The 10565-nt window shown below is 45.8% G+C and overlaps 1 protein-coding gene and 1 long non-coding RNA gene across 3 annotated transcripts in view; one reads left to right on the forward strand and one right to left on the reverse strand.

The window, feature by feature from the left end:
- nup98 (nucleoporin 98 and 96 precursor) overlaps positions 1-4166 on the forward strand; it is a 29585-nt gene extending 25419 nt beyond the window's left edge. For both annotated transcript variants that reach the window (XM_037270137.1, XM_037270138.1), the window contains exons 32-35: positions 1310-1551; positions 1834-1988; positions 2049-2163; positions 2815-4166. In XM_037270137.1, the coding sequence (XP_037126032.1) occupies positions 1310-1551; positions 1834-1988; positions 2049-2163; positions 2815-2996 (694 nt within the window). In that variant the 3' untranslated portion in view covers positions 2997-4166. The remainder of the gene's footprint in view (positions 1-1309; positions 1552-1833; positions 1989-2048; positions 2164-2814) is intronic.
- Positions 4167-5549: 1383 nt separating this feature from the next.
- Positions 5550-7016, reverse strand: LOC119133989. Its single transcript, XR_005100245.1, has 2 exons — positions 6865-7016; positions 5550-5688 (listed from the first exon to the last, which is right to left on the reverse strand). It is a non-coding gene; the product is annotated as an uncharacterized LOC119133989 (long non-coding RNA).
- Positions 7017-10565: the final 3549 nt, after the last annotated feature.

Below are 10565 nucleotides of genomic sequence, written 5' to 3' on the forward strand. Positions count from 1 at the left end.
CAGACCGGATATCATACGGAGGCAGTATCACTGCGCATGCGCACTATGGATCCGATGCGCAGAACGGATGCGCAAGACACGTCAGCTATTTAAAGAGGGAGAGTTCAGTTTAATGAGCAGTTTCATCAAAATGGTTAAGAGAGCAAGTTATAGTATAGCATTTCAAAAGAAAGTCATTGAAGTGGCAGAAGAATTAGGCAATAGGACAGCTGCGCGCCAATTTGATGTCAATGAATCAAACATAAGACTCTGGAGGAAGAAAAAAAATCAATTTGATACAGCGAAGGCTTCAGCAAGGGCACCTGGAAGAGGAAAGAAAGCGGTTGTTCCCAAAGATGATCTTTTTTCTGAAATAATTTTACGTTTACGTCAAAATTTGGGTGCGTATTATACATGGGTACAGGCTTTTTTCCAGCATCGACATGCCATTTTTAGGGTGCGTATTATGCATGGGGGCGTATTATACATGGAAAATTACATGCTCCCTGCGCACTCAGGTCCACTTTAATTTTGGAAAGTACATCAGGACTTTGAAAATATTTTCTAAATTTCAGCGACGGCTCTGTCACAATAATGCGACCAGCGCGGTGCAGTTGCGCGGTCGGCGGTGCGCTGCACTTGCGCAATCGGACAAAGTTGCGCAAATGAAAAATGCTTAAAAAAGGTGGGGTTGTTTTTTAGTCTTGGAACGGATTACATTTTTTTCCATTATTTGTAATGGGAAAATTAGATTCGGAATTCAGACCGATTCACTTCTCGAACCGCCTTCTGTAACGGATTGTGGTCGAAAACCGAGGTTTGACTGTATCTTAACTATAGGTGACGAATTAGATAAGTGGCGCTTAATTGCTGCCGCTTGTTCCCCTTCAAAGTGGCTCTGATTTGACCAGAGTCAAGTTCAGATGTTCAAATCAGCTTTTCCAGTTTGTGGACCTAATCGCCCATCTTCTTAGGCTGTATGAAAGCGGAGGCCTTGGCTCTCAAAAAAACCAAAACAAACAAAGAAAAAAAAACAGGAAAAAAACGCTTTGTCAAATCATAGCACTTGATCTCCTAAACTCGTACAGAAAAAATGGGACACGCTCCAACCAAAACAAATCCGATTATTATCATTATTATTTTTTGCCCGCAATCGTGAAAAGGTGCGCTCGACATATCCCCCAGAATGCAAAAATGTCAGGCGTCATTTCAAAAGCCTTTCGAAAGCCCAAAAATTCAGCAAAGCCTTCTTGAACTCTTCCTGGAATCAAATCATATGACTCGGTACTGCCTCTGTCTCTTTTCTCCTTCTCCTCCTCTCCTTCTTCAGCCAGCGTGAGCGTGCGGTGAGGGCCCTGCTGAGCCTGCATTGCCCCCTGCAGGAGACGGACGAGTCGCTCCGCCGGGAGCGCTTCCTGACCGTCCGGCTGCTGGTCCCTGAGCACTGGATCCACGAGGCCAAGAGCGTCCGCGCCCGCCACTGCGGCGACAAGCACCGGGAGGCACTGCACCTCTATCGAGCCGGCGACTGGAGCCGGTGTCACCGGCTGCTCGTCACACACCTGGCCCCAGGTATGACATCTGCTGGCATTTTGACATCCATGGCCTTTGTAATCATCATGAAATAGGAATCGTGTTGGATTCCCATTGTGCTCTTCTCTAAGATGCACGATTTGAGCGCTCACGTGCCCACGCTCAATTCCATACGTAGCTGCAGAAATTGAAGTGGAATCAGTCCCGAGCGCGTTCCATTGAGTCGGCAAGCGCACTTTTCGCGACACACTTTTGCGATCAAAGGGAAACACCTTTTTTTTCTCTCCCCCCTTTTGTCCACCTTTTCTCCTGATTTCCTAGATTGCATCATCAACGACAACCATGACTACCTGCTGGGGTATCTGAAGGGGCTGGCGCTGCCCGAGCACAGCGCCACCATCCGGGATTGGGACACTGCTGGCAAGGTTTACCTGGACTACATCCAGGTCACCGGCATCATGCGGGACGTTGGGCAGGTTGGTTGAGTTTGGTGCGCACACGCGCGACGACGGCAGCTGACGTTGCTTACCTTCCAGATGGAGAGCGACCACGGCTACGAGCTGGAGCGTCTCCACGCTCAAGTGACGTCTCTATGCGGCAGGATCCAGCTCCTGCCCTGCGGGGGCGCGAGAGACCTTTTGGCACAGTCAGGTACCAAAGAGAGATGCTTTTATTTGCAATTACGACATTCTGTGAAAGTTAGGCTACCTTTCATGTCAATGTTTGCGTTAAACGTTTCTGCTCAGAGAATGTTAACTTTATCTTGCAAAGGATTTAATCACAACTTTCATCTTCAGTGTTGACACCCCCCCACCACACGCACGCACGCACACACACACACGCGCGCGTGCATTCTCTAATTTTCAGCCCCTAAAATGACATCAATGCAATTCGGAATGTCACCTTTTTCTTTGAAAATTACATCTTGCGTCTTTTTTCAGGAGGGGGTGTGACATTTCCTTTCCATGTAAAATGCCAACTTATTCTGGAAAGGACATCTCTCATTCAAACTTTTTTTAATGCGACATTCTGACAGATGATGGAAAGTAACCCCAATATTGCCAAGATTCCACCTTTAAGCTTGGGCGGGGTCAAATTGGAAAATTTTTTGGAGTGCATTTTAAATAGTAATGTAGACATATTTTTTTCACAGAATAGTTCTAAGTTCTTGAATGGTTGTAAACTTCCAAGATTACAAGGAAGAGTAGGTGTCCTTTTTCCTAAAACGTTTCTCTTGAGAAGCGGTGTGAATTTGGTGCGAGTGTGTTGGTTTGAGCATGTGTGTCCCGCTGTCGTCCTCAGAGATGGCCAAGTGCGTGGTGAACATCCTGCGCGTGGTGCTGAGTTTGCAGCGCGGGGCAGGGACACCGCCGCAGCACCTGGTGCCGCATGTTGCCTGTCTGCCCATGCCCGAGGACTACGCCTTGGAAGAGCTGCGCGGCCTCACCGCCTCCTACCTGCGCCAGCTCGTCGTTGGACAGTGAGCGGTGCCGGCAAATCTGTTCAGAACACTTTGCGTGCGCCGCTCGTAGCCCAGTGTGGCCGTCGACCATGAGAGGCCCTGTATGTGTCCATCTTGACCATGTTTGATGGAACAAAGTGGATGAATGTCCAATGGTCTATTTTTGTAGATTTTTCCTGTTTCTTTGGAGTGTTTGTAAGCACGTATTAAAACTTTTTTTTTTTGTTGAATGTTCTCGCTCAATTTTTTTAAAACATTAGCCAAATTAAAATAACTTTCTGCCTGCTTGATCATTTTTGGACAAAAATGGGCCACTTATTCCTGGTGTCATTTGTGTGTACAAAAGTCTTGTTAGGAACAAAGTACTGTCTTGCCAATACAAATTATTTGTTTGACTGGAGCCATGCTTTTCCTGAAGCATCCCTTCTGAAAAGGCTGACCTAAACCAAATAGTACCAAAACTACGTATTTGTGTACCTTTCCAACGATGGAAGAGCGTGTCGTTAAACAATCTCCTCGAGGGGACTAGTCTGCTGCAAAATTCGAGACTCCTCCTTGTTATGGTTGATAGCGTGTCGAATCTTGTGAAAGCCACTCTGGTCAAATTTTCTTTTTTCTTAAATTGCCAACAGGGTACCTGAAAGCGTGAGTGTTAAGGTGCTTTGTCTGCAGTGGCTCTTGTGGAGGGGTGCGGTGAGGGGATTTCAACAGCACATTCACAGTCAGAGTTTCAAAGTTGAGCTTTAAAGGTGAACTTGGGGGTCTCATCTTTCACAGTAGTTTCAAAATTTTGTTGGAAATTACAGGTGTGAGAATGGACATTCCAAAATTTGATTTAAAAATTTGAGGATTTGATTCCAAAACTCCCATATCTAAATTCAGATTGCAACCTGCTCAGCTACAGACAGCAGCTGCACTTAACCAGTCTGCTTTTCAAAGGAGCATTTAGGCTTGCAAAGCGGGCACATACTTAATCTCCAAGCGGTCACCATTGTTGACATCTAATTTTTGTACTGAATTTCATCACTTAAAAATCAGGACGCTGTGTTGAAGCCAAACACTCTTTTGAAGCCCTGACTGCCTAAAAACCCAAAATGTGCACACTTTTTCACTGGGTCAATTCTTCAACTCAGCTTTGGGACAGCATATTTTGGTATTGCAATACAATAAAATGCTCTATTTTTACACTAAACGTGGATGTTTTGTGCATTTCTTTTCTCCTTTGTCTTAATTCAAATCCAACTATTTCTTTCCACCCCCATCCTTAATTTCTTATCTTTATTTCCCTAGCTTTCTTTACCTTTATCTTCATAGAGATAAATAACCTGTTCTATTGGAGCCAATTTTGAATGAAAAGTTTATTTGAACGAGTCTTAAAATTAGTGATTGTGCCACCGACTGGCCAATTTCTGTTCACGCCAATACGCATGAAAGGGTGTACGCAGGCTAGTGAATGAGCGCAGTTGACTGGAACATGTGCGCTGCTGGCCAGGAGAAAAGGTTTGACAAGGAGACTCTTCGTTACATAAACAAATATGGCAACAATTATCTTTGCATATGCCAAACAACATAAGAAGCTTGCCAGAAGGAACATCATGTATAGTATCATATACTAATATACCAAAAGACATTTGTTATTTCAAAGTGCACAAAAATGCATATCAGATCATGAAGTTATAAAAACATTTGTCATTACCACTTAGTCCATCACATATAAAAAAATAAGTATGTCTTTATTGATTTATTGTGTAGGTACAATTATATGCTTAAAATGTTTCTTTTATCGATTTAATGTGTGAATATAATTGTCTGCTTATGTACTTTATTCAATAAGGTGTGAGCATATCTGTTTTTGTAGCTAGGCAGGACTTTTTGGACCTCGTTTTCTTCACTTCCATCGTGGTCCAATCATCAGGGCTTGGTTCACTATGCATCCAAGAATGATGAAGTTGCTCCCACTTTATTCCCCTTTCCTTAATCCTATTGAGGAATTTTTCTCTGCTTGGAGGTGGAGTGTATGAGCATCATGCTCAAGACCAGAGATCCCTGTTCCATGCAATGGACGCTACATGTTTAGACATTACAGGCGATCAGTGTAGGGCAGTGGTTCTTAACCGGGGGTGCTCGCACCCCCGAGGAAGCATTCTCGCACCCTGGGGGAAATTTAAAATTTTTCGGGGATAATGGTCGGGTAACCGAAAAAAGTGAAACATTCTGGAAATCAAGAAGTCATTGTGTTAATTGGCATTAGGGATAATGCTAATTAAGCCTTATAGCTGTAAAGTAAACCAATTATTATTATAATAATTATTTAGGGTTAGGGTTAGGGGTGCGAGAACTGGTTGGTGAATTGAATGGGGTGCGAACAAGGAAAAAGGTTAAGAACCACTGGTGTAGGGGATGGTTGCGGCATTCATGGCGTTTCTTCCCGCGGTGCATTGCAAGGGAAAATATACGTTGCAATGTTGTCGAGAATCTGTGGCCAGACAGACAGCAACGTATGAACGGCCAGGAGGGTGAGGATGGCCAGGACATTCGTCATGAGAGAGGGGCGGGGGAGCGGGAGGGGGAGGACAGCGACCAGTAAAGAGTTGCTATAGTGTTTTCTGTAAGCTGCAGATTTATTTACAGTACACTATAGCCCACATCAATTTGCCTGTTTTTTGTTTGTCTTGATATTGCAGTATATGTGTGCTGTGTATATTTTTATTTTCCTTTGTTGGATTTGGTCCACAATTTAGGGAGCGCTATCTGCGCCTCACGGCAAAAGCCATTGCCAATCACCTGTTATCCAATTCGCTCACTGCGTGCTCGTTTAATTTCTTCAGATTTAGGAAAATGCAAAGACACTGAAGCAGAAATTAGACATACACAGGTTGGTTGAGTTCAATCATAATTCTTGTTAAGAAAGCTCTGTTTTCAGGAAAGTACAATACAGCGCTGGGCCCTTCAAGAGCAGAAAGTCTCCATTCAGAAAAGGCAACGTTCAAGGTTCTTTGGTCAGCTTATATTCAGTTGGTGTGGGGCGCGTTTGATGGGTGATGAGTCGTTGGGGTGGGGCGAGTTCGCAGTAGAGTTTGATTCCATGGGAGTGGGTGCTGGTTATGGACGATTCGGTGTGTGTGTGGGGGCTGCCGTCTTCCATCCTGTCTTTCGGCCTTGGGGATCATCTTTGGCCGAGTCCTTGGCTGTCTCCTTCTGGCACCAGCTGGTTTTATCTCAAAGTGACCTTCCTGTAAACATTCTGCTCCATTCCTACACTGTCGCACCTCATCCATTCGTCATTCTTTCAATTTTGTCATTTTGTACGGAATTACGTGAGCTTTTGGCTGTCACATCATTAATCTATTACTGTTCCCTGACTATGCAAAGTTAGTTCTTTTGATACTCCATGTCTTTGCTCACATCATTATATTCTTAGTTTAATCATACTTCCCACCATATCTATTCTTTGTTAGGCAAAACATTTCCCTCTGTGCAGAGCGTTCAGTAGTAATCGAAAAGCTGGCGTCTCACATTTAGGCGACATATGACGTTTAGTCAAAACACAAGATATAATCAAGTACTGAACGGTCAAGACGACTCTGGCCGTGTCCATGATTTAGAGAGAAAACATCAGGCATGCATTACACAGTTCCTTAAGGGTCATTAAGCTATTTAAGCAACATATCAAAAGACATTTATTTTGCAGTGCACAGAAATACATATTGAATTATGAAGTTGTAGCAACCTCTGTTATTATCTTATATCAAAGAATGTCTAGTTATGTCTGCTTTATTGGTTGATTCCATGAATATACTTGTCTGCTTATATACTTTATCCAAAGAGATGTGAGCGTATCTGTTATTGTGGCTAGACGGGTTTTGTGTCTTTTGACCCTATTCCTTCACCTTCAACAATACTATATTGTATGGAAGTTACATAATTCACAGTATTTGAGTGAATAAAAATGGTTGGTATGACTGTATTTTGTGTGTGAAGCCAAAGCTTTGAGGCTACTTGAGATCTTACTGTGAAACTTTTTTTCCTTCAGTTTTATACACTATTGTATTCTGTTAGATAGTGAAAACATCTTCACATTTTGATTTGTAGTGCTCACACAATGCCAAAAGGACAATGAATTTTGGGGGCACTGACGAGAAAAAAAAAATCATTTTGACACGGGTGAACTGTTTTGGGAGAGATATGAGCTTTTGCTGGTGAACCGTGGTGTTTTGCTGAACCATCTAGTTTAGTTTTGCAAAACGTACTTAAGAGTGTTGAAATAAGCCTAGGCAATTGAGAAGGAACTTTGCCATTTGGGTGGCACTGTTTACATGGGAAAGGAATCAGGTCTGAAGCATGGGTGAACAGTTTTGGGAGATATATGTGCTTTTGCAGGTTAGCTGTGGTGTGGTGTTGAACCTGCGTGAAGCTGGCCCCCCATTTGCGTGGGGTGGGGGGCCAGCTTCACGCAGGTTGTGCTGAACTGTAAGAGTGTTATGCCAAATGATCTTAGAGTTTTGAGAATGTAATTTCTGTTTCAAGAAATTAGCCAAATCAATAGAGAAAAACTGTAATAAGGTGCGCCTTTTGCGTGGATCGAATTCCAAAATCTACAAATGTTGTCGTGCAGTTGCTGCCACGCAGGGACGTAATATGTAGACCCGATGAACCAATCAGAAGACCACGTTTTTCGTAGATCGGGATAGTTAACCAATCAGAGGACTGTACATAATAAGTAGCGTACATACCTCCGCCGGAACTGATAAACACTATCTATCGGTTTGTGCAAAGGAAACAGCATTAGGACCCCGTAAAATGGCATCAACAAGGAGACACGCTTACGAGGCACAATTCAAGCTTTCTTGAAAGGCGGGATCATTGCCAAAGAGCAACGTGACAACAAGACAATGACGAGAGGGAACTTGTCATGTTTAATGGTGAACTTTCCCAATTGTTTAATTCAGATACAGAAGATGAGGACTTTGATATAGATTGGTAGGTACAGTGGAGCCTCGGTTTTCAAACGTCCCGGTTCTCGAACAAATCGGTATTCGAACAAAAAATTCGAGATTTTTTTGCTTCGGATGTCGGACGAAATTCGGTTGTCGAACCTCGCGAGATGAGCCGAGAGGACCCGCATGCCAACTGACTCCGTTCGTTATTACGTTCTCGTTACCCTGAGGATTGCATCAACTATAATCATGCCTCCAAAGGAAGCAAGTGGGAGCAGTAAAGCCACCCTAAAACACAAAGACGCTCCTAAAGCAATGAGACAGTGAGCGCCCGGCGCGCTGCGGTTGCGCGATCAGACCAAATTAAGCTCCCTACGCACTGATATCCACTTAAATTTTGGAAAGTCCATTAGGACTTTAAAAATATTTTCTAAATTTTAGCGACCGCTCTGTTACAATAAAGCGACCAGCGCGGTGCCGTTGCGCGGTCGGCGGTGCGCTACGGTTGCGCGTTCGGCGGTGCGCTGCAGTTGCGCGATCGGACAAGATTAAGCTCCCTGCGGACTGATGTCCACTTACATTTTGGAAAGTACATCAGGTATAACTGCAACTGAGGCAGTATTTCAGCTCAAAGTATTTTTGTTCTTACCTATTAATGGTGATCAATGAGGCGGAACATTGTTCTGTGTCGTTTCACACGGACCCGTTTTAGTAACGGACCACCGGCGAAAATCTCCGCTAGGAAAAGCCAGTTTTTTCTAAGCTGTTGACTCGCCAAGTTATAGTTAAGTTTCATAAGCCTTACTAACCACCTCTCACGCCTGTATATGCAGCTAATAAGGTAATGAGGGTGACGTTTTTGTGTTGTTTCATTGCGGAAGTTTGCACCTTGTTTATCTGTAGCATTGAAGCTTACGGCTAATATAAAGTTAAAGAAAAAAGAAAAGTTAAAGTCCCAATGATCGTCACACACACAAAATCTGGCTGGGGTGAAGATTCCGAGATGTTATGTTCCATCAAGCTTCAAGGTCCAACACTACGAGTTACACCATTTCTGGAGGAAGTGCTGGAGAGCGCTCCTTCTGGGGACTCCATCGTTCTACAGGGTGACTTCAATGCTCACGTGGGCAATGACAGTGAGACCTGGAAGGGCGTGATTGGGAGGAACGGCCCCCCCGATCTGAACCCGAGCGGTGTTCTATTATTGGACTTCTGTGCTCGACACAGATTTTCTATAATGAACACCATGTTCAAGCATAAGGGTGTCCATGTGTGCACTTGGCACCAGGACACCCTAGGCCGCAGTTCGATGATCGACTTTGTAGTCGTGTCATCGGACTTGCGGCCGCATGTTTTGGACACTTGGGCGAAGAGAGGGGCGGAGCTGTCAACTGATCACCACCTGGTTGTGGGTTGGCTCCGATGGTGGGGGAAGATGCCGGTCCGACCTGGCAGACCCAAACGCTCTGTGAGGGTCTGCTGGGAACGTCGTGGCGGCAATCCCCGAACCCGCTGGTGGACACCGGCGGTAAGGGATGCCGCCAAGCTGAAGAAGGAGTCCTATCGGGCCGTTTTGGCCTGCGGGACTCCGGAGGCAGCTGACAGGTACCGGATGGCCAAGCGGAACGCGGCTTCGACGGTTGCTGAGGCAAAAACCCGGGCGTGGGAGGAGTTTGGCGAGGCCATGGAGAATGACTTCTGGACGGCTTCGAGGAAATTCTGGTCCACCATCCGGCGTCTCAGGAGGGGGAAGCAGTGCAACGTCAACACTGTTTACAGTGGAGATGGCGTGCTGCTGACCTCGACTCGGGACGTCGTGTGTTGGTGGGGAGAATACTTCGAAGACCTCCTCAATTCCACCTACACGCCTTCCATTGTGGAAGCAGGGCCTGGGGACTCTGAGGCGGACTCTCCAATCTCTGGGGTCGAAGTCACTGAGGTAGTTAAAAAACTCCTCGGTGGCAAAGCCCCGGGGGTGGATGAGATCCGCCCGGATTTCTTAAGGGCTCTGGATGTTGTGGGGCGGTCATGGCTGACACGTCTCTACAACATTGCGTGGACATCGGGGACAGTGCCTCTGGATTGGCAGACTGGGGTGGTGGTTCCCCTCTTTAAGAAGGGGGACCGGAGGGTGTGTTCCAATTACAGGGGAATTACACTCCTCAGCCTCCCTGGTAAGGTCTATTCAGGGGTGCTGGAGAGGAGGGTCCGTCGGGAGGTCGAACCTCGGATTCAGGAGGAACAGTGTGGCTTTTGTCCTGACCGTGGAACAGTGGACCAGCTCTTCACCCTCAGCAGGATCCTCGAGGGTGCATGGGAGTTCGCCCAACCAGTCCACATCTGTTTTGTGGACTTGGAGAAGGCGTTCGACCGTGTCCCTCGGGAGGTTCTGTGGGGGGTGCTTTGGGAGTACGGGGTACCGAGCCAACTGATAAGGGCGGTTAGGTCCCTGTATCACCGATGCCAGAGTTTGGTCCGCATTTCCGGCAGTAAGTCGGATTCGTTCCCAGTGAGGGTTGGACTCCGCCAAGGCTGCCCTTTGTCACCGATTCTGTTCATAATTTTTATGGACAGAATTTCTAGGCGCAGCCGAGGCGTTGAGGGGGTCCGGTTTGGGGACCTCAGCATCGCGTCTCTGCTTTTTGCAGACGACG

The sequence above is a fragment of the Syngnathus acus genome, chromosome 14 (assembly GCF_901709675.1).
Source record: "Syngnathus acus chromosome 14, fSynAcu1.2, whole genome shotgun sequence".
Taxonomy (NCBI): Eukaryota; Metazoa; Chordata; class Actinopteri; order Syngnathiformes; family Syngnathidae; genus Syngnathus; species Syngnathus acus.